Here is a 23,576-nt window from a genome sequence, read left to right as displayed (position 1 = left end):
CGCTGCTGCGCCTTTAAGGACTAAGGCGCCTGTGGCTGTGCTATGAGGGGGCGCAGGCTGCGAAGGGCCGAGGAAGTAGCGGCGGTGGCGCTGGCCACCGGCTCCAGGTCGAAGCGGGGGCGGAGCAGCTCGGCGCGCGGGGCGGGCGCTGGTCCTGCCCAGCGCCCGCCCCGCGTGCTGGAGAGGCCGCAGCGCCATGCGAGAGCGGTGCCCGTCGGGCCCGGCGCTTGCAAGGCTCCCCGCCCCGCGCAGCCTGGGCTGGGCAGCGCGCAGAGGACGCAGCGGCGCAAGCTGCTGGCGAGGGGCCCCGGGACCCTAGCGGCCCCTGCGGGCATCGCCTTCACGGGCTGGGACTGGCGGTCATTTCCCTCTGTTGCGGGGTGGCTCCGGCTCAAGGGCGGGTGTTCTGGCCTGCTCTGCCCTAGGGCGTCCTCGGGCCGGACTGTGCTCCAGCCGGCGTCTGTCATTGGATTGCAAAGGGCGAGCTCGGTGCTCTCAGCGATCGGGCTGAGGTAGCGCGGGAGAAGCAAATGCCTTGAACTTTTCTCCCCCGGCGAGGGGAGGGACCCTGGCACGCGAAGACCGTGCGGGCGGAGCGGGGCAGCCGGCTGGTTATGTGCAGTCATGGCTTGGCCGGCGTATTGGGTGGACGAGATCCAGTGGTTTACCCTGGTCACTCTGTTTGTGGCTGCCCTGGTCACTCTGGCCATCTACCTGGTGCAATATGCTCTGGTCGCTCTGCGGAACAGCAGGAGGAAACCGCCGTCGTCGGATGAACTTCTGCAGGGAAATGACACCCTATTGGCCTGGGTGCTGTCTCTGAACAGCTGGAGGACCCAGTGGCAGAAAGCTTGGATAACAGCCCTGAATGCAGAAGCCAAAGTGAGAGGGGTAAGTGGCCGTGTATACTGGAAAAAAACGAAAACAAAAATAGTGGAAATCTTGCACTGAAAACGACGTTGCAGTCGTCTGTGTTACCATAATATGGGCATCTGCACTTATTGCAAGTATCTGTTCCTTGAGATCTCATGGTTTTGAATGTAGATCTGTTTCCCCAGTCCTATTTCATGGGGGTGTAACCCTGTTGACTCTTATGGAGTTTCAAATCGAAGTGAACCTGGTGAAAGGGGAGTGGAAAAATGGCTTTATGTCTCTTATTCCAAAAGGATCTTATATGTAGTATTTTAAATACTGTTGTGACTTTTATACCTGCACTTTTGTGTAAGTTAAAGTCCTGGAGAGTAATTTGAAAACCGAACCTCAGATTTTTAAGACTACAGCGTAAGGAATTATCAAGTTATTTTTTCCCTTCCAAATAAATGAACACTCACTGTTCATCATAATTGCCTTCTGGAAGCTTTAAACTAAAACCTTTCTTCCTACTTCTTACCAAATCAGTATGATTCCTTCCACTTTTTTGAACTGTCATTCCGTTAAAAAGGCGAATCTATTTTGGTAAATACATATGAATTTGGAAATGCAAGAGCCAAATTTTGCTTTCCATTACAGCTGTACAAATCAGGAGTACAGTATAAAGCATCAATGAACTGGATGTACACTCGTGTAACTGAAAGTAGAATCCGACCCAAAGACTTACACCTCCCCTACAGAGCTCTCTTGTGGTTGTAGTCTGCCAGGAGAGCTAAATAAGTGTTGTCTATCCCAATAACATGCTAGAACTTTACTAGACTCTAGTTTTATTCTTACGTTTGCTAACCGTGAATCAAGTCTTTTGGGGACTATGAAAAATGCTAACTGTATATACATTTGTTAATAAAACATACATAATGTTTACCTGATTTTATTATGTTGAAGTCATTGTCACTATTTGACTTCTGCTTTGCCTTGCCCACTGTTTACCATGTTTGCCAAAACAAGAAGTAAATATGTGTATGGTTACACTTATTCAGAATATCTTTGCCAGTGAAATCTAGAAATTTTCTTATTCTAGCCACTATTTCCTTTAAAAAGATATATAGAAGGGAGATGGCTAGAAGTGCAGGAGAGAGGGTGTTACTGACCTCTTAACCAATCAAGATAGACTCTGCATAGCAATTGATAACATTGTCCTGTACCTCTGAGGTAAACAGTAGAAGCTTCCTGACTTGTCACATGACTCTAATGTCAATCATGAACCAGACTTTTCCCCTTATATAACTCTCAAAACTGGTCAATTCTAGCCCCTCTCATGTATGTTTTTGAACACATTTCAGATTTTTGATGTTTACTTCTGTTTAACTTATTTTTGTTTGTCTGGCAGATCTCAGTCTTGTAGAGGGGAGCAGAATAGAGTAAAATAAGATAATGTTCAACCTTATGTCAGTCATGCAACTTATGTTTGAATTTTATATAAAACGTAAAAAAAAATTGTCTGAATTGACATGCACAACCTTTGACCTACCTTTCTACTCCCAGTATCTTTGTGTAAAGGACATAAAACTTTATATATGTTATTTAAAAAAAACAAAAAACCTTGGGATATGAAGGGGGGATGCAAGGGTACTTCAGGCCACAACAACCTAATTTCCTGGACTGAAATTGAAACTTTGCTGTGTCGCTGGAAATACCCAATTCTAACCATCTGGGAAATGTTGTTTCTGAGTGTAGATTTTTATGTTTACTCTTCACCACCATCTCCCCAAGCCAGTGATCTTTTGTTAGTAATCTGTTATTTCTAAGCAACCCATGTGTGTGCATGTGTGTGTGAAATTTAAAATTCTCCAGGCATCATTGTAAATGGGGAAGGTCGATAGGAAATACTTTTGATTGTCCTCTTAAAATATCAGTGCAGTGTGAGAGAACTATGGGTGTTATGATAAAGGATGAAAGACAGAGTTCTGCAAAAATAAATATTTTAAGAATTGTTATGAATTGGATACAGGTTCCAGGAGACAGAAATTAACACCACACTGTAGGCAAACAAATACAGAAAGTAACATTGCTTCTCACACACACCCTCCCCAAAAGAGCCTCTGTAGCCTTTTCTTTTGATGAATTCACTGCCTGACACTGCAATATGTTGTTACTCCCTCAGCTAGGCTCCCAAATGCTCAGAACAATGTCAGCATCACAACGCTAATGAAATTCCTCCATGTGTACTCTTATACCAAAGCAAAACTTAACCTGGGAAGTCTGTTAATGCAGCAGCCGCCAATGAGCACTCACAGCATGAGTAAAATGTAATTACTGTTGTTTCTGAAAACGTGACTTCACAAAGCAGTGGATTTTAGGGATCTCTTTCTGCCCCTCTTTGTGTGTGTTACGTTTACATCATATTCTTCTTCCTAGGTTCTGGTCAGTGTTGTAGGCATGGAGTGTTTTTCTGTTAAGTATTAAAAACAAAATATTGTGTTTTTAAAGATCTTTCAAACAATTGTTTGGTAGCTCTTCATTTTGGGATAGATCATGCAGCCAGCCATATAACATGCTGTAGAATAGTATTAGAGTTATTAGGCCGGATCCTGAAAACAGTTGTTACTATTATTTTTAAATATTTATATTATGGTAGCTGTGAGAAAACCTTACTCATGAGAGTAGCTTCATTGAATTCAACAGAATTACCTGCAATATGTTGAGTGCCCTCACCTCCCATTGCTGTCAAGATGAGTCATAATCAGGTCTTATGAGAGTGAAATTCAGCATAGGTTTTCCAGGATGTTCCTTGCATTATGTAGTGGAGAATAGTGGATAGGATTAAAAACCCCTGCAATTTTATATATGAAAACTGACACTTTCTATTATCTGATGGTTTCAAAAACTTTAATGACAGTGTGTCTCTATTATGTTGAAGTGAAAATAATTTATTTGATTAAAACGTGTACTTGTTTCTTAGGATTTGTTGTTGCTTACATTTGAAGAAGACACAACTCCTCAGCCACAGGAGCTAGCAGTTAGACGGGTTGTAAGTGTTGTAAAGTCAGCCCAAGAGAAGGTAAACTTTTAATGTTTTCTCTTAATAGATTAAAATTGTTACTCCTTTTTAAAATACTAAGCTTTGTCAAGCTTGGTAATGGACTTTCTGAGTTATGGACTGTTGTAAACCCTGTGCATGCTTATTTGAGCCGATTATAAGTTTGAGTGTGTTTCAGGGCTACTAGCAATTGATCACAAAATTGAGTTCATTCTTAGTTTTATGTATGCATCTGTTAAGGTCACATGGCCAAATGTTTTCCCATTATTTCCCCCTCCCGTTATTGTTAAAGTCTGCTTAGGGTGGGGAAGGAAAGGAACATTCTGGAGAATGTTTTGTTGATTAAAAGTTTTACTTAACTGCAACCAGATAAGAATAGGCCAAGTAGGTACAAAGTCTAAGGGTGAAATCTTGGCCCCGTTGAACTCAATGTGAATTTTGTCCTGGTCTTTAATGGGTCTGGAAAGTCACCCTAAAAGGTATTAAGTGAGAACTAGCATATGAATGCTTTTTTTTTTTCTTTCTTTTTTTTTTTTTAAGAAGCACACAACATTAAAACAAGACTGAATGTGGCCATTTGAATATGTACATTCTTTCCGTGAGATACACAAGCACAACTCTACTGTCTTCAGTGGAAGTTGCATTGGGTGGCATAATTTGGACAAAATTGTAGAGGCTAATGACTAAGTTTTCAAACTTAAATGCCTACAGTTAGGCCCCTAACACAAAGTGGCCTGATTCTCACAGGTGCTAAGCACCCACTCTCTTATTACTTCTCTCTTCCTGTTAGTCCTGTGAACTATGCACATAAGTCAGAGTAGTCTAACTTTAGGTTCCCCGATTTGAGGTTTGTTTTTGTTTTGTTTTTTTGTTTGTTTTTTAATAACAAATTCTTCGTTGAATGGAAGGTAAGGGCCCAGATCATTTGATATGGCAGATCTGCATTCAGAGTAAGACCTGAGTGTTTCTACACCCCTAATCCTGAGGCTAGCTGATGGCTCAGCCAGTCCACAGAGTAAGTTAGGGGAGTCTTAACTCCCAGGATGTAAGGATGCCCATCTGCATCTCCCTTTTCTCCAGCAGTTGGGGCTAGGATGCTATTATGTTGGCTTCACATTATCTGAGGATTCCCCAACACAGGGGGAATCCTCCGGAGGCTGGATCTGCTAGTACTATGGCTATAGTATTTTGGGCCACCACTGGATCAGATTGATGTTTTTTCTAAGAGATGCTTTAGTGCAAGCAGGAATTAATTCAATCAGGGAAGCTCTGTGGCCTGTTTTATACAGGGGATCAGACTAGATGATTATGGTAGATCCTTCTGGCCTTAATCTATGAATCTATATAAATATTTTTTGTGGAGCACACATAAGAGGGAGATTGGGGGATTTTGAGGAGGGGGAAGTAGAACCAGCCGAGACCAGAAAAGTCAATAGCCTGGTGATTAGGGCACTCCCCTGGGATATACCTGCTCTAGAACCTGGGTCTCCCATATCCCATTTAGGCATTGATCTGGGTCTCTTCCATTTATCTCCTTTCTCTTCCACCTCCTTCTCTTCCTTCCCCACACCCCCAAAATACCCCAAAACAAAACATCCTGGATCTAAAAAGCTTTCTGATGGAAGCTTAGTTGAGATGATAAGTTTTGGTGTTGACAAATCTACATTTTCCACTGAGAAACATTTTGGCAAAAAAGTCAGATACAGACAGGACTGTGTTGAACACTGTCTTAATCATATAGGCAGGTTTTTATGGAAATGGCTTCAACTTTATCTATGAATTTCTTTACTCTTCTTGGTTTAAGACACACACTGCATGAAATTCAAATATATTTTGCCTCTCTGCACAATAGTTGTAAATTAAAGAAGGAGCCCTTTGATAGATACTTTCACTCCTTTTTTAAATGCATGTGTGGTTTTTTTTCCCTAGCAAACTCTGGTAGTTTTCCTGTAGAACATTAATTGCAAATCCAAAGATCATTGATAGTAAATTCATGGAGAAATAAGTAGTTCTTTTGTATTGTTCTGTTCCTGGAATTGGTCTACATTAAATTAGAACGGGAAATTCTATAATACAGAATAGAAACCTTTTTTAAGGCCCTGTCCACACTGCAACTTTCAACTTGAGTTTGTAACTAGTTACTAGCATGGTGTGTGACCAGGCCCCACATGTTTATCAATGCAGTGGCAGCCAAGAGCATTTTGCCCTTGCCAGAAGCCATGGTTGGCACATGGCTATCTTCTTGCAACCAGTTTGGCACCCTTTTATTTGTGATTGTATTACAAGAGCATCTAGAGGCCTCACTCAAGGATCAGGGCTCCATTATGCCATGTGCTTTACAAACCTAATTTAAAAAAACACAATCCCTTCCTCAGAGCTCACAACTAGGATTATGACAAGACTCAACAGTGGATGCAACAGAGGAATTGGAGTGAAAGGACAAAATGACAGTAAAGTAAATACATGTATGCATAATATTATGCATAAACACCATGGGGTTCTTTTATGTGTTGTGTGTATCTCTTCTGTGTGATTAGTCTCCTTCCTCTCAGCTCTCTCTGCAGGAGGACATGCCTGAGTGCATTAGTCCACATGATGCAGGTTCTACTCTGTGAACAAGTCTACCAGGGCACTGTATCTCCTACTGAGGTATTAGTGGATATCTGGCCAGAATGTTGTTCGTTTTTGCAGTAGATCCAGAGACCCCACTTAGGATCAGGGCCCTATTATGCCAGGCACTGTACAAACATATCCCAACACACTTTGTCCCTTCCTTGAAGAGCTTAAAATCTAAGAAACTGGTGCATTTCCCAGGAAGCACTGATGGTTAGGCCGGATGCCAGCTGTGGGCAAACAAACATGGTTGTAATGGCAGAAAAGTGGCTGTGTGGATGCAAAGTGAACCATGTGACTTGTTGCAAGTGAAGGTGACCAAGCCTCTAACCAGTTACAAAATCAATTAAAAATATAGTTTGGACAGGGCCTAACTGTATAGAATGAAGTGATTTGTTTTTAGAAGTACTTGCATTGCTTTAGTTGACTTGGTCAGCATTTCCATCACCTGTTTCCAGAAGGCTTATTACTTGGCAGTAAAAGTTTTGTGTTTTGCTTTTGGTTTTTTTCCTCATGTCTGGAACTTGGCACATAAGGATCTGGCCTAGGCAAGAGCAAGTTTTGAAATCCATTTAGTTGTTTTTAAGCTACAATGAAAAGTATCCCTCCTTTTCCTTCAAAACATTGACATTGCCTGCTTGACATATTCTTCATACTCTAAACATTCCCCCTGGGGTGAGGGGGAAAGGAAGTGGTTTAGAGAAAGGAAAGCTTCATTTAGTGGGCTAATCAGCCATGTGATTTTCAGCTGGGCTTTGCAGCCTGCTCTTGAGGGCCTTATTAAGCTACTCTGCCATTGCAACTGTGCTGGTTCTGTAGGTTGGCTGAGAGAGTTGAGCAATGTTGCCAAGAGCAGGTGGTATAGGGTAGCACTGTTGTAGTGGTTGGAACCTTTCAATCCCGTTTGGAGCTGGCCAAGAGAGAGAAGGAGCAGGTAAAGACCAGTCATGCAAAAGGCAATCAGTTAGTTTTAAAACACGCTTGAGATGTTTGATATCCATCCCATCATCTTACCCTGAACTCCTGAGGAGAGACTCTGGGTTACTGGCAGGAGAGAAACATGATCTGTGATTCACGCTGCTTATTGAAGGTCACTGACTAATAAGGTTAACCCAGGCATGGCCTTGGATGAAGTCTCTGATTTTTGTATTTCTGAGATCTGGCTGAGATGAAACTGTTGTGGAAGAAGAGAGCCCTGTCTTTCTCTGGTCACTACTCTGAGTGCAGAGTTAAGATAGTTTGGGTGCCTAAGAATAAATTGGCATACCTTCCAACACTGGGGTTTATTGTAAATTTAACCTTAACTTCAATTTTCTGGCTTTCTAATTGTGTGGTTTTTCTTATAAGGATTTTTATTCCTAAATTACTGATATGCAGTCAACCTTCATTAAGCTATTTATCTGGGAATAAAATTGTGTTGTATAGTAGCACCTGTTTCTTTTCTTTCAAAGAAAAGGCCAGCCAATGCTAGTGATGCACTGAGAGTTTTAATAAATATGTATAGCTAGTCATCTTAACAAACCCTAAATATACTGCTACTGGGAAGCTAAAAATTTACCACTTAAAATCCATTTCATTATGGGATATGTCCCACTTGTTTAGAGGGGGTAGGAAGAATAGAATGTCAGAGGCGTGGGCAATATTTGGAACAATGTGTGAAGTGTGTGAGGTTTATATAGTACCTGTACATAACAATTTTATTGAAATAAAACAAATATACAAACTAAAATAAACCTAAACCACTTTATTTTAATTATTTAACTGCATGTTGCCACTTCTTCAAGGAGAAAAGAGTAGCTTACATTTTGTAGCTCTCTAGAGAGGTAGGAGGGAGCAAACTGAAACTGAGACACAAGTTCCCCTACTAATTCAGCTATACCTCTACCCAGATATAACACAAATTCGGATATAACGCGGTAAAGCAGCGCTCCAGGGGGGCGGGGCTGCGCACTCCAGCGGATCAAAGCAAGTTCGATATAACGGGGTTTCACCTATAACGCAGTAAGATTTTTTGGCTCCCAAGGACAGCGTTATATCAGGGTAGAGGTATATCTGGAGAACCGGAGGAAAAAGTTCATCTAAAAAGTTAAAATCAGACTGAGAGATAGAAATATAAAATTTCTGTAAATTGTGAAAGGGAAAACTTAAAATAATTTAGACACTCTTATTTATATAGACGCATTCTCGTTAAAATAGTGTCTAAACTTGTTGAATTAAAACTACAGATCTGCAAATATTTGTCTGTGATGGATCTTGAAATTAACAGATTTTTTTTTTTATTTAATAGTTTGTGGCTCAGAACCACTGTTGTTGATTACAACTCAGGGGAGAAGGGAATAAGAAAAGAACCAGAGCTAGAAGATAAGAACACTGGTTAATGTATAAATTCACCATACAAATAATGGCTATTTTACCTTTAATTCCATTGAGACAAGGTAGAGAACGAAAAGATGGAGCACCCATTCCAGTGGGTGTAGGTCTAAGCAGGCGTGACTTTCACATTTTAGGATAAAGGAAACAGTTATATTACCTGTGTAAGTAAGTGTATACATGTTAGACCTCCTAGAAGAAGGAATGACCTTTTATAAAGAACTTTCTTAGTCTTTGAAAGAAGTGTTGTGGTGTTTCTGTTTGAAACAGAATGAAACTGAGGACTTCTGGGTTGAGTCTGAGAGATATAAGCAGATTGAGAATGAGTATTTGTCGTTTGTTCGGCTTGCTGTTTATTTTAAACTGTTTATTATTATGGAGTTGTACTAGTGACCCTATGGACTATATAACCAACTGTTGAAATAGATACAGTAACTCCTCGCTTAACGTTGAAAAATGCGACTTTAAGCGAAACGATGTTAAGCGAATCCAATTTCCCCATAAGAATTAATGTAAATAGGGGGGGTTAGGTTCCAGGGAAATTTTTTTTTCACCAGACAAAAAGCTATATATTATATAAATATACACACAGTATACGTTTTAAATAAACAATTTAATAGTGTTCACAGCGATGATGATTGTGAAGCTTGGTTGAGGTGGTGAAGTTAGAGGGTGGAAAAGGGTGGGATATTTCCCAGGGAATGCCTTGCTGCTAAATGATGAACTAGCACTCGGCTGAGCCCTCAAGGGTTAACACACTGTTAATGTAGCTTCTCATCAAGGCAGCACGAACACGAGGGAGGGGAGACAGCATAGCAGACAGAGACAGACACACCTTGTGTGTGGGAGAGAGAGAGATATGCACACTGCCCCTTTAAGTAAGCTGACCCACTCTTAAGTGCATTGTCTTTTTAAGTAGATCAGGAAGTTGAGACAGCAGCTGCTGCCCCAAGCTCTCAATGTCTCTCTCCGTCTGTGTCCCCTCCCTGCTCTATATGGAGAAGGGGTAAGTGGGGTGCAGGAGCAGGGGGGAGGGGAACACCATGACATTAGCCCCCTCCTCCCCCCCTGCACAGCAAGCAGGAATCTCTGGGAGCAGCTCCAAGGCAGAGGGCAGGAGCAGCACATGGCAGTAGGTGGAGGGACAGCTGAACTGCCGGCAATTGATAGCCTGCTGGGCGGCTACAGCACAGGGAACTTAGGGGAGTGAGGAGCTGATAGGGGGCTGCCGTTCCACCCTGGTTACAAGCTCCCACCAGCTAGCTGCAATGGGCTGCTCTTCCTGCAAGCAGTGGACAAAGTAGGCAGCGGCCAAACGACGTTAGAGGGGAGCACTGCATAACTTTAAACGAGCATGTTCCCTAATTGATCAGCAACGTAACAATGAAACAACTTTAACCGGGACAACTTTAAGTGAGGAGTTACTGTAATGCAAATAAGAATTGTAAATCAATTATCAAGAAAACAGAATTTTTTGGAGGCTGGGGGAAAGAGACAGAAATAATGAATGTCTTGTCCTCCTAAGAATATTTTTGAGGGTGTGGAAAGGGACTGTAGGGGGAGGGATAGCTCAGTGGTTTGAGCATTGGTCTGCTAAACCCAGGGTTGTGAGTTCAGTCCTTGAGGGGACCACTTAGGGATCTGGGGCAAAAATCAGTACTTGGTCCTGCTAGTGAAGGCAGGGGTCTGGACTCAATGACCTTTCAGGGTCCCTTCCAGTTCTATGAGATAGGTATATCTCCATATATTTATATTTAGAGTAACAAATTCTACCTTTGTGCTTTAATAGCATACTTAAAATGTTCCTATGAAACGAATCCTGAATCAGAAATTGATGACTTCATGTGAGCTAGTGTACTTGCATTATAAGAGCATGACTGTGATGTCTATTCACTTAAGATTGCTGATGTGATTCTGCCTCCTTAGTGAATTATCGTCTATATCTGGGGCTCCTCTGTGTTGTGAAATGTGTCCTGCAAGTTCTTTGAATGTAGAAAGTCAGTTCCTGAACCAAATTGGCTTGGGGGAGGAGGGAGGATGAGATTTTTGCATTTGTAGGTATATAAATAAAGTTACTGTTCATAAAAGCAAATGGACTGGCTACCTTGGGTTAAGCAACATGTATTGCAGGCAGGCACTGTACAAGCTTTGTCTCTTGAATATTCACCCCAAACTCTGCCAATGCACTTTAGTACTAAATTTCAACACCTTTTCTGGTTCAACCAAAGATCTCTTGAGTAGAGGAGGCTAATTATGCCAAATTATATGATGGCTTTTTGTTATGTTCGCAAACAGGGAAACTAGGATGATGCAACAAAATTCATCTTTGTGATAGCTGTGAAAGTGACTTCATTATTTTATTCAGGCCATCTTGTGACCCAGAAATCTTAATGTCTTGTGAAACTTTCACAAGATGGCTAGTTTCACATCAAAATATGAAAAAAAACTGGGATTTCATCATGTTTTGATGCAAAAATTTGATCTTTGACTAAAATTTTGTATTTTTTGAAAGTATGTGTGGGGGGGGAAGGGGGGAATGTTTGACAGTCAAGGAACTTACTTGGAGCATTTTATTGATTGTGTCAAAACCTCCAATTTTTGAGAAAGGTAGTGGTTGTAAATGCTTTACATTACAGTCAGGATTTGAACTTTGGTCTCCAGCAATGAAAGTCTAGTGTCCTTGACCCCTGCATTTCTGAACTTCATAATTTTTCTAACTGATCCAGGTAGAAAGTTTCTTGAATGAAAACCTTATTTATTTATTCCCTGCTAGGTGGTTTCTTGTAATGTAGTGGGAGACTCCATTCAATTTATTGTTCATGTGTCACATACTTCACCTACTACCACAGAATGTCAGTCATACAGTGTGAAACTGTCTCCACTTCACTTACAGGTAACGTTTTTTAATTATATCCCTTGCTAAATATTACATTCAGATCCAAAAAAACTAATTGGCCCAATTTTTTTACATACACTGTAGTCAAACTGAAAGATTGTTTTAACTTTTGAACCTCATAGTTACAAAATGCTTAAATATTTAATGTTAGCGCTGTCCACAAAAATTGGCTTTTTTTTTTTTTAAGGTACTTTTGTCCCAATTCATTGTCTAATTAAAATTAAATATTTGTGAAGACGATGCAAATAAATAATATTGCATTTATAATTGTGGACCATGAAAATACATTTTTTCCCCATGAGTCTGATGTTCTCAACCAGGGTTCTGGGCCCCCTTGGGGGGGCTGCGAGCAGGTTTCAGGACCAGCGTTAGACTTGCTGGGGCCCAGGGCAGAAAGCCAAAGCCCCACCATGTTGGGCTGCAGCCCAAGCCTGAGCAATGTAGTTTCGCGGAGGCATCTGTGTCATGGTGGCCCAGGCAATTGCCATGCTTGGTACCTCTTAATGCCGGCCCTGTCTTTTATATGTAGAAAACCAGTTGTTGTGGCACAAGTGGGCCATGGAGTTTTTATAGTATGTTGGGCGGGGGCTCAGAAATAAAAAGGTTGAGAACCCCTGCCCTAGGCTATACTCATAAGAAATTATTTCACTTTTTAGTGTATTCTATGTTCTTCTTAGCCACTATCATTTGAGATTTATTAAATTAAATGCTGGTATCACCCTGACTTCAGTGATACCGCACTTGTTTACAGCAGTGATGAGCTTTGTCCAGTGCTTCTCTTAAAAGATATTTACAAGTCTGCAGATGACAAAAACTAACCTCTGTCATTTCAACAGCTGGAACTCTATCTGAAAGAGAAAGGTGAAGACATTGAAGTTGTGTGGTCCTTCCTTAATGCCCCTGAAACTAATATTAAAATCCAGCCAACAGCAGTGCAGGAGGTCAGTCAGTAAGTTTTTTATTTTTGTTTGTTTGTCTGTCTTAACCAGTCCTCTAAAACAAAACTAAAGGACACATTTTGAGTCCCCTCTTAAGCACAGTAGCACCCTACATGGATACTAAAGTGTTAAACCTAAGTTGAGATAGAGTTGACCAGTTTTCACAGAGAAATCATTTGTTGGGTCATTGGTTTCATCCAAATCTAAAAGCATGAAAAATCTTGCTTCTTAAATAAAATTATTTCTCAAAGCATTTTTGGACATCTGTAATAAGTGTCCCAATCAAAATATTTTTTTAAGTCACTGTATGGATCGCTTGCATTAGTATTAGAAGAGGACAACCTTATTTCAGAGCCAACTTGACAAATGACTAGTTTGGCGGCGGAGGGACTAAGAATCTTAAGGCTTTCCATAGTGCTAAGCACTTGATTTGTGCTTTCTTATTTGCATATGTTATCTTTCAAGTTACAAATTAATTTTCTCATTATTTGGGATCTTTCTCTCCTCACTCCACTTTTTATTTATCAGATTAGAGAAATTGTACCTTAACAATGGGAAATGGTTCCCTTGTGCTTTTTTTTTTAAACTATACACTTACTTTTTTGTGTCTTGCACTGTAACTTGTGTGGTGTTTTTTCCCTTCTTAAAAAGTTGACTTCAGTGCATGTTAGAGCTTCTTCTGAGGAATTGTATTGACTGAATGATTACTGGGGGGGGGGGGGCAGGGGGATATTTAATTTTATTATCATGGATATACAACTAAATGTATTAAAAAATGATGTATGACAAAACACTCTTCAGAACACTAAAAAAAACCAAAAACTCAGATTTATTTTTCATGTGTGGCAACCTAAATGACCTTAATCACTGGGAATAATATCTAATATCCATGTATTAAACAGTCACTAAGTATTTATTGACAGGTCATAATGTCTCTGAAACAGTGTGGCCCGTTGTATTTAAAAACTCTGCTTTTTGAAAAGTGCTTGACTGTTGATTTACAAGTGTAGTTATATTGCATTGGGTGTTGTACATGCTCTTAAAAAGAACCTGTAAAATCTAACTAACTAAAGGCTTCATTCTCTCCTTAATGTTAATGGGAACTGAGTATGCATCTTATAGGTCTAGAGTCGAAAACCCCCAAAATATTGACATTTATGAATGAACTACAGTTTGGAAATTGTTTCGGCTCCTTCATTTAAATGACATTTTCCCTCTGTTCCTTTTTTTTTTTTTTTTTTTTTAAAGTAAATACTTTTACATGCAAAAATAATAATGATCATCACTTAAAGAACTTATCTTCACAGTGCTTCATACACACCAGTTAAACTGGATGAAATAAGAAGATTCTAGTTTACACTGACAAAAGCTTGATGACTCTGAATCACACTTGGCGCTCTGTACTTGGCTGACTTTTAATATTGCAGATGATATATATGGCCTTGCATAGAAACTGCACTACCCAGTCACAAAAATAATATTTTACAGTTAGGAACGACAGTTCTAACATATTCTAAAAATGACGTGTTAAGGGTTCTTGAAGTAACTTATTCAGATGCAGTTTTAATGTTTCCTGTGTTGGATTCCAGAAAGAGAGTTGAATGTAAACGTTTACAGTTGAAGATGGGGCACAGATAATGGAGTTAAAGTTTTTTCAAACATTATATTCTACCTGAAGCCAACAAGGAAATGGAATATAATCTTTTTGAAAAAACTTTTATATGAACCTAATTCCCCCACAACCCCAAATGCCCATGATATTGGGTATCCGTCTTTCCAAGCCTTTACATTTGGAACTAAACTTGGGTGAGTGGAGGTTTTTTGTTTTAAGTGAACTGCTTCATACATGGACATGAAAGCATCAGAAAATGTCAATGAGTATCAGGCTAATTATAACAATTAGCATAACTTAGTTCATAGCAAAATTAGAACTTGTTGGAATTTTTCAAATTTTCGAGAATAGTTTCCATTAAACTAAATTTTCATTGAAAGTGGGCAGTGAGTGGAGGGGAAACACCCAACAAGAGGGGTTGGTTGGTTGTGGGTTTTTTGTTTTGTTTTGTTTTCGTTTTGTTTTTTAAACTTTTTTTGGGGGGGGGGGGTTCAAGCAGGTGTAACAAAGGTTTGTTATCCATACACTTATCAAGTTGATAAGGTGACACTGCCAAAGTGGACACTGGAAGTTTAATTGTAGCAGTCTTTTGGGGTATTTTTTTAAAATATTGGAGCACAACAACATGCAACTTATACAAATAGGCTCCTTAAGTAGGTTACAAGAGAGAGAAGCAGCAGTACAACATGAGAAAAATAAGGTTGAAGGGTGGAAGGTGCTTTATATGAACAATATCTACACATCTTCAGAGTGTGACATCATAAAGCGGGTAGTGAAACAAGATGTATATACATTGCAGATTGGGATTGTTCAAACACACCTAATACTACCCCTCAACAAGTTAGTGGTCAAGAAGGGACTCTGACTTTAAATTTATTAGGCCTGTGGTGAAGATTTGGTTGTCACTTGCACCAGTGCAGGAATATTTCATTAACTTGTACTAGTTCTAAAGCACCGTGTAGGTTTGCAAAATGAAGTGGTCAGTCCTGGGATGTGTTGCGCATTCTTGGCTCTCATCAAAGTTGTTGAGAGTTGATGGAGCTCAGTCAGAATGTTGCAGGACACTCATCATCTGCCAGGATTAGATTCATAGATTCATAGATTATAGGACTGGAAGGGATCTCGAGAGGTCATCGAGTCCAGTCCCCTGCCCGCATGGCAGGACCAAATACTGTCTAGACCATCCCTGATAGACATTTATCTAACCTACTCTTAAATATCTCCAGAATAGATTCATTAGGTCTTTCATCCCCTTTATTGTGATCATCTTGAGTTGCGCTAGTGAGTTGTTGGGATATTTCTGCCAGGAATGCAGCTAAATAGCTTAGCTTCTGCAACAGGGCCTAGTTAATATCCATTTTTTGGTCTCTAACTTTTTGCCAGAGAATGTGAGTCCTCCAATTGCGTACAAAATGGCTGTGTGTTCTGACCTGACCACAGCACACATCAGGATACTCTTTCCATCTTACTGTAAGAATCAGGAGACATGAATGTTTCATATAAGACTCAGTAAATTGGCTCCATTCCTTTAAAAGTTATGGTCTGTAATAGTATAATCTTTCTAAATGAGATATCAGTTTGAGACACTCCTCTATATATTTTCATCTATAGGTATTCTCTGTCATGTAGGTCTATGCAGTGTCTCCATGTATAGCCTGATTTACATCGCTGTACATTAGAAATTGAACCTCTTCTAGATTCTTCCTGGACCACTTCCAGTGCTCTTGAATTTCCTATTTGTTGTCTATGTGCAATAATTTAATTAAATATCCCCTCAATTCCAAATATTGAAGAAAACTAAAGCATAGAATAGCATGCTGCCACTGATTGATTGTAGCTAAAAGTAAAGTGATCTCCTTTATCAGATCACTGGCAAGCAAACAATTACTGCATCGATGTGCTTTATAAGTAACCTCAAAGCTACCATGTATAAGCAAAATTTTGCAATGCATTTTGATGCCTGCAGTATAAAGGACGGAGCATAAATGAGTGCTGCAATGAACCATCAATATCTGGAAATCATTTCTTGGATGACAAGCGGATGGGAATAAGGAGCTGCCTGAACATTCAGACAGAACTATTTTAGGCATGACTGAGGTTTGGACTAAAGAAGTACCAAAATGATCATTGTGTGCTGAATGGAAGTTGCCAAATTTCAGCTAATGGAAGTCAGCATAGTTCCATAGAAGTCAGTGGTACTAGTTTGATAATCTGACCTGCTGTCTGTATATACTGTATTGCTATCCTGGTTTTGCCCAGGTGGTAAAAGCTTTAACAGCATAACAAATATGTATGAAATCATGACTGAAGTTCTTTCTGAGGTGAGTAATGACTTTACCCTTTCCATTTCTCTTTCAGAACTGCTTGTGATTATAATGCATATATTGTGAATGTGGGTTTTTTATTTTTAATAGCTAAGATCAGTGACTATTTGTCTGACATTTCAGTATGTCTGGCTATTGGCACTAGACCTGCTCTCATTCTTACAACATTTGCTTTATGCTATAGTGATAGACTGCATAGTCAGCTGTCCAGTGAATTTCTGCATTAATGTTTATTCTCCTGATTAATTAGAAGCATGATTCTTTTTTCTCTCCTACTAGGGCCAGATGGCTGAGACATGTGCAATATTTGAGCCATTCAGAGATGTTTTCCAGAATCTAATTAGTTTAGTTTCACCATCTGTAATTTTGAGTACAAAACCTACAGATATAATAAAGGAGGTACAGGTAAGTCTTGTATACATTTAAATAATTTTTGCAACCTGTTTTCTGTTAATATTACTATGACTGGTCAGAGGACACTCATAATCCTGTGAATGAACTGCAAGTTTAACACTGTGCTATTTGATCAGAAATCATAGAGAAACACTTTAAACCACTTAACCTCTGGTACAGGAGGATTTGACCTTAAAATTCCTAGGTGACTACTTTGTTGCTAATGCTGCCCTGTAATTTTTAATATCAAATGACTTTTAGCATGTTCATCTGTGTGAGTATACAAGGTATTGAGTATTTTATATAGATGATCCCTTGTGTCTTGTTTCCTTTTCACAGAATGTACAAAACATAGGAACCCTCCCCCAGGGCACCAGCCCTCCGAAACCTCCAAGGATTCATGAACTAAAACTGCTAGTGAAGAACATTGTAGCCACACTGACTGATCACAGTGCTGCAGGTAAAAACAAAATCTACTGCAGACAGATATTCTGCTTCAAAGCTGTAAGGAAGGTGACTCTTTAACCTGTAGTGGTCATACTTTCAGACACAACAAAATACAATGAATGGATCAGATAAATCCTCATTCTGATCTGGTGCCTCTGCGGCACTGGTGGGCCTTTTTCCTCTCTGTCCTCTCCACATCCAAGAACCTGTAGGTGGGGCAGAGTAACTGATTTATTTTAATTTGAATAATTAAAAGACTCATGCACAAAGCTAAATGTCCAGGCACGTAATATTGTAACAAAATAAAACCCCAGAAGCACTAATTAATCATTCCAAAAAGGAATCCTGCCAAGCTCCTTTCCATCCTGCCATCGTTATTGGAAGAAGACCCTCAGCCCTCCCCCAAAACCCTATGGAGCAGATTCCTTTGCAGCAATTTTGGGTTATTTCAAACCAATAGGGGTTGTGCACTGTGCACATCATGACTCTCTCCTTCTACTCCCCCAGCAAACCATAGTCAATAAACTGGTTTGTAGCATTGCTCTGTACCATGAAGCAATTAAGGGGGGGTGGGGAGTTCTGAGGCAGCAGAAGATTAAGTAGTTGATAAGGTGGCTATAATGGAGTTGCACTGCCAAGGAGCAGAGGGCCCTTGTGTCCCAATGTGAAGGCATAGGATCTTTATCAAGATGGTTCTGTCCTTTGGCAAGATCTGAACAGTCCTCAAGGGTGGGTGTGGGAAGAGGAGGACATAGAATTCAATGCACTGGTTGTGTTCAATTCTGTGTGTATGTAGGGTGGGGGTAATCATTCTGTTAGGGGCGTGGAGAGAACTCTAAAGGAAACCTCCTTAGTTCTCTTTCCTCAGTCAGGGCCTCTCCCCTGCAGGTCTGTTGGTGGGAAGGGGTTGAATATGGCCGATATGAATTGTTGTTATGCCCAGAGATTTCCAAGAAAATCTCTGGGCATTGTATGGTCTGAAAAGTCACATTTGGGGGAGAGGAGAGGAAACAAAAGGAAGTAAAACACCTTGAAATACCCTTATTGTATTGTCACTTTTTAATACAACTTTCCACTTAAATCATTTGGAGGCTCTGCTTAACAACTGATGACTCAACATAGGTGTTATAATCCAACTCCCGGTCTTTTCTGTTTGGTTGAATATTACTTGGTATGACACTGGCTTAGCTGTGCTCTGAGTAATTTGTTAACACTAGAACCCTCCATGAGATGTTTATTCAGGCAGGGATACTTTATTGAAGAAAGACATACCTTTTTCCCCCAAAAAACAGTCATTGGCTTGGGGCACATGGAGCATGAAGCCAAGCAGGAGGTCACTGCCCACGAAAACAAGTTGTGCTGCTTATGTTTGGGGCGTAGGCTTTCACCCTGTCTTTCAAGTGTCTAAGCTTCTTCATGATCAAGCCTGCCTGCTTCATTGCTCCAGGGCTAGAGCACCAACTAAGCTTTTCAGAAGTGTCTGAATTCTGATCAGTGACCTTTTGGGTGCCTCAATTTTGTGCGTGCCCAACTTGAACCTTTCAAAAGGGTGCTTTTTCAATGTAGATTCCCCCCATCCCCGAATATGGGTGATCGGAACTTTCTGAAAATCTTTTAACATGCCTCAATCTGAGCATCCAGAATCGCTAGTTACTTAACAAACAAACAGATGCCCCTTTTGAAGTGCTTCAGGTTGGGTGTAGTCTTTGGTCTCTGTGGCTTTTGTAGTGTAAATAGGCCAGAATTCAACAGTCATTAAACCCTGTGCTTGGGTTTGGCTCCCTACTGAGAATGAGGTGAATCCTTACCATTGCCAGGCTAAGGGATTTTTTTTTTTTTCAAAAGTGACTGTTATTGGGTCATGTTAAAACATTTTAAAACATAGGTTTTTTTCACCATTTGTAGGCAGGACTAAGCTGAGTCTGACCATGTTGTTGGAGCCCTCTGTAGCATGATTGATTTGCATAGCTTGTTTCTTTGCCTATCATGTTCTAGATAGGCTAAAATAGGGGTCGACAACGTTTGGCACGTGGCTCGCCAGGGTAAGCACCCTGGAGGGCCGGGCCAGTTTTATTTACTTGCTGACGCGGCAGGTTCGGCCGATCGCAGCCCCCACTGGCCGCGGTTCGCCGTCCCGGGCCAATGGGGGCGGCGCGGGCGAGCGATGTGCTGGCCGCGACTTCTCGCCGCCCCCATTGGCCCGGGACGGCGAACCGTGGCCAGTGGGGGCCGCGATCGGCCGAACCTGCCGGTAAATAAAACTTGCCCGGCCCGCCAGGGTGTTTACCCTGGCGAGCCGCGTGCCAAACGTTGCCAACCCCTGGGCTAAAACATGAATCTTTAACCTGTCCATAACAGGGTTTTGCCACATTAATATGCCTGTATGAGTTTGTATAGTGAGTTCTAACTGGTAAATAACCATTGTTTACAATTACTTTGCTAGTAGGCTCTACATATGTTTTTTGTATAGATTGTCTTATGTGTATGTGGTTCAGGTAACACATCTGAGATTGATCTAATATAGCAAATTTTATTTATATCTCTCTATCTAATATAGATTCAATATATCTTTGTCTATTTCTGTGCACAAACCTCACTGCAAATTTGTGTATGTTCTTGCCTGTTGTCAGAGCCCCAAAGATGAAAAATAGTGACTTTTGGCATTGTAAAATTTACTCCTTTTTTTGTTTGTTTTTTAGAAGCTATAAATAATACCAACTGTTCCCACTTGGAATAACAGTAAAATTATTCACTTTTACCTTCAACTTGTTAGTAGACATTTCTGTATTAGTAAAGCAATGCTCTTGAGTGGCATGATCTCTTTAAAAATAGCAATCTGTAAATCCATTGTTCATTAACAATGTGATGGACAATATCTGTTAACACAAGAAATAGTAGTTCCTCAAGAAACAGTTAGACCGTCAGTAAGGACTTAAATATTTATCTAATTTTTGTTTTAAGTGACTTGAAACCATGTAACTGTTTACATAACTTCTCTTAGTAACTACATTTCCGATTGTTATTACCCTCCTCCTCTCTCCAGCTCTCGTGATTTTGTTACACCGACACTCATAGCTCCTGGTCTTTAAATTAAGGTGTAAGATCTTTGGGGCCAGGATTGTTTTTTTTAGTATGTTTATACAACACGCTGGGCAAGGATGCCCCAATCTTGACTGGGCACTAATGTAATACAAACAATAAGGGGTAGGAAGAAGGAATAACGCTAGGGTGTGGGGGGCTTTTTTTTCCCCCAGTGGTCTAGACAAAAAGGTGTCTTGTACTTGTTCAAGAGAAATAAGCTTATTGATGACTTGAAGTCAACAGTTGGATATTTGTTCCTTTCCTTTCCCAATACAGGCAGCATAAATCCAGTGTGTGTAACTCAATTGAATGATCCTCTACAGAAATTTTCCAGCTCTGTAGCCAAAAATGGCACTAACCTCTCTTGGAAAGAGGAGTTCATCTTGTAAGTAACCACCAACATAACATTTTCTATTAAATGTTTCTACAGTCTCAATTTATATAAGACGTTGGAAGAGGAACTGTGTTTTTAACGTATCTTATTAGTTTTATTTCAGATGATTTGACACTGACAGGGCAGAACTGTGGTTTTTAAAGCAATTTTCTAGTACTGAGTTATAGCAAGTGTTAACATGGATTTCAGTCATTTTTATTTTTAATTGAGGATTGTTGGGCCTGGGATTGGGAAGTACAGATGTGTGGTTTCTAATAGAGATGGATGATGGCAAGTACCTGAGGGCATTCCTACACCACAATCTTAAGTCGACCTATGTTGGGTCAGCTTACAGCCATCGTAGTAATGACTGTGGTGGCTGATGTCCACACTATCCTCCTCCTGTCAGTGGTGTGCGTCCTCGCTAGGAGCGCTTCTGCCGACTGAAGAGGGGTAGTGTGGGTGTTCTGAGAGCCGGGGCTCTCAGCTCCACACAGCTCCCTGCCGGGAGCCCAACTGCTCCCTGCTCCCACCTGGGAGTGAGGGGAAGCCACCTGGGGCTTCTCGTCTCTGGAAAGGAGATCCATGCCTTAGTCCAGTTGGTTGCCGTGCTCCCAGTGGGGAGCCTGGGCAGCAGCCCAAGCCGAGAGCCTGGATGACAGCCCAGCTTGGAGTGGAGACCTGGCAGCACCACTGGGGAGCTGGCTTTCTTGTCAATTCACAGTTCCAGCTGAGCCGTTAAAATGACAAGCCAGCCGATGTAAGGAATGCAGTGTCTACACAGACGCTGTGTCGCCCTAACTATGCCGACATAATTCCACCTCCAAAGTGTTGGACTTATATCTGTGTAGTAGGGCACATGCATCCACGGGAGCAAGACTGTAATGTAGACTGACATAAGCTGCCTTATGTCAACCTAACTATGTAGTGCAGACCAAGGCTTAGTCTTAAAAGGGCGTTTGGTATAGTTCTATTGTAAGTGAAGGTCACAGAGCTCTATGCTGTGGAGTGGGAATGGAAAAAGAGCTTACAGACAGTTTGGATAAAGCTGCTATCTGACAGTACTCTGAATGATACAGCAGTTGCTTAGGTGATCACTATCCGCTTCAGTGTTGTTTAGGAGAAAGCCACTGATAGGGCCAGAGGCTTTTTACTTTACTGGCTAAAAGGAAGGGAGGGAGCAGAAGCGGGTTGTTATAATAAGTGAGGAAAAGAAGTGCTGCTGTGTGTACTTCTCTTCTCCTAGAGCATTAAAGCAAAAGGTGTTGGCTCCTATTGGGGTCTCCCTCTCCTTACAGCCGATCAGTAGCTTTCCTACCCCAATCCATTTTAGGAACCTTCCCTCCTTTCTACTCGCTTAAAAGAAAAGTGCCACTTGCTGTGTCCCCCTGTGTCCCCCTCACCCTGGAGTCACTGTACAGCATCCATTGTCCCTTTTGCCCTCCTAAAAGGGCAGAGAGGCAAATTTCATGAAGACCTGATCTAGGAGAGGATTAGGTCAGTGCTACTGCTGGGACTGGCAGCTGCTTTACCACCTGCTTGAGGGGTGGAGTGAACTGGCTATCTGTTCTTCAGTCCTAGGGGGTGGGGGGGCACTGCAGTGCACAGCTCTGAAGAAGGGAAGCTTTCTCCCTCCTCATTGTTCCCGGCGCTGCATGTGTAGGTGCATGCATAGCACAGGTAAGAGCATTGCGAAGCAGCAACAGCAGTGGACGGGTTGTGAAGGAATTGTAGAGTGAGATAGTTTAGGATGTGGAGAATGCAGCTCCCCCGATTTGAATGTATGATAAACGCTCTGAATTTGACCTAGCCAGGAAGAGAAGCTTGGTAAATATTTCTTAATGCAACCCTGAAAATCTTGTTTTTATCATGCACTTAAATGAGAGTTGTGTCCAGTGCATGCTGCTGTATGTTATCTTGCTGTTATGTTTAGTGAAAAATAATTAGCCTTGAAGCTGCCATCTTAAGACACCTAAAGTCTAGTGACTTATGTTCTTTTCTGTGCTTGGTCTCATCACTGGAAAAATGTCTCTCTCATCAAAGACACTGGCCTTGCAAGGCCACGGACCAGACACTCTGCCATGACAATGTGATTCTTTGCCACCACATTGCTGGGATGAGCATGATGCAACTCATTTGCATTAATAGAAATAAACCAGTTGGATAGCATCTTTCATCTTGAAATATCTCAACGTGCTTTATGAACTTCATATATTGTATTTGCAGATGGCTTCAGCTATCTGTTAGTGGGGAGTTCAGGTGAGCAGGATGACTGTTTTAACTGGAACTTGGTCATTACACCATAGTTATGGTATGCTTTCCATAGTGATGGGTGCTCTACATGTGCCTAAGGTAGATAAGTTTGCAAAGTCCGATGAGTTCTTTAATGATGATAAGTAGTCAGGATTTGGTCTATGTCTGCACTGCACACCTTACAGCAGCACAGTTGTGTCGCTACAGCAGTGCCACTGTAAGGTATGCAGTGTAGCTGCTCTTTGTTGGCAGGAGAGAGCTCTCCCGCCGACAAAATAAAATCACCCCCAACGAACTGCATTGGCTCAATGGGAAGAGTGCCACCTACTGAACTGCCAACACTACTCCCCTTCCTGCTGGCATCCT

General features: G+C 41.1%; 1 protein-coding gene across 4 annotated transcripts in view; it reads left to right on the top strand.

Moving 5' to 3' along the window:
• Positions 1–222: 222 nt before the first annotated feature.
• The window catches only part of C2CD2 (C2 calcium dependent domain containing 2), a 48,391-nt gene continuing 25,037 nt past the window's right edge, over positions 223–23,576 (top strand). For 2 of the 4 annotated variants that reach the window (XM_065577809.1, XM_065577817.1), the window contains exons 1-7: positions 223–891; positions 3,833–3,931; positions 11,667–11,786; positions 12,626–12,730; positions 16,943–17,068; positions 17,396–17,516; positions 20,861–20,969. In XM_065577809.1, the coding sequence (XP_065433881.1) occupies positions 625–891; positions 3,833–3,931; positions 11,667–11,786; positions 12,626–12,730; positions 16,943–17,068; positions 17,396–17,516; positions 20,861–20,969 (947 nt within the window). In that variant the 5' untranslated portion in view covers positions 223–624. The remainder of the gene's footprint in view (positions 892–3,832; positions 3,932–11,666; positions 11,787–12,625; positions 12,731–16,942; positions 17,069–17,395; positions 17,517–20,860; positions 20,970–23,576) is intronic. The other 2 variants (XM_065577813.1, XM_065577819.1) reach the window with 2 other exon arrangements.

This window comes from Chrysemys picta, chromosome 1, assembly GCF_011386835.1.
Source record: "Chrysemys picta bellii isolate R12L10 chromosome 1, ASM1138683v2, whole genome shotgun sequence".
Classification (NCBI taxonomy): Eukaryota; Metazoa; Chordata; order Testudines; family Emydidae; genus Chrysemys; species Chrysemys picta.
The sequence above is the reverse complement of the archived record's forward strand: the minus strand, read 5'-3'. Positions and strand labels throughout refer to the sequence as shown.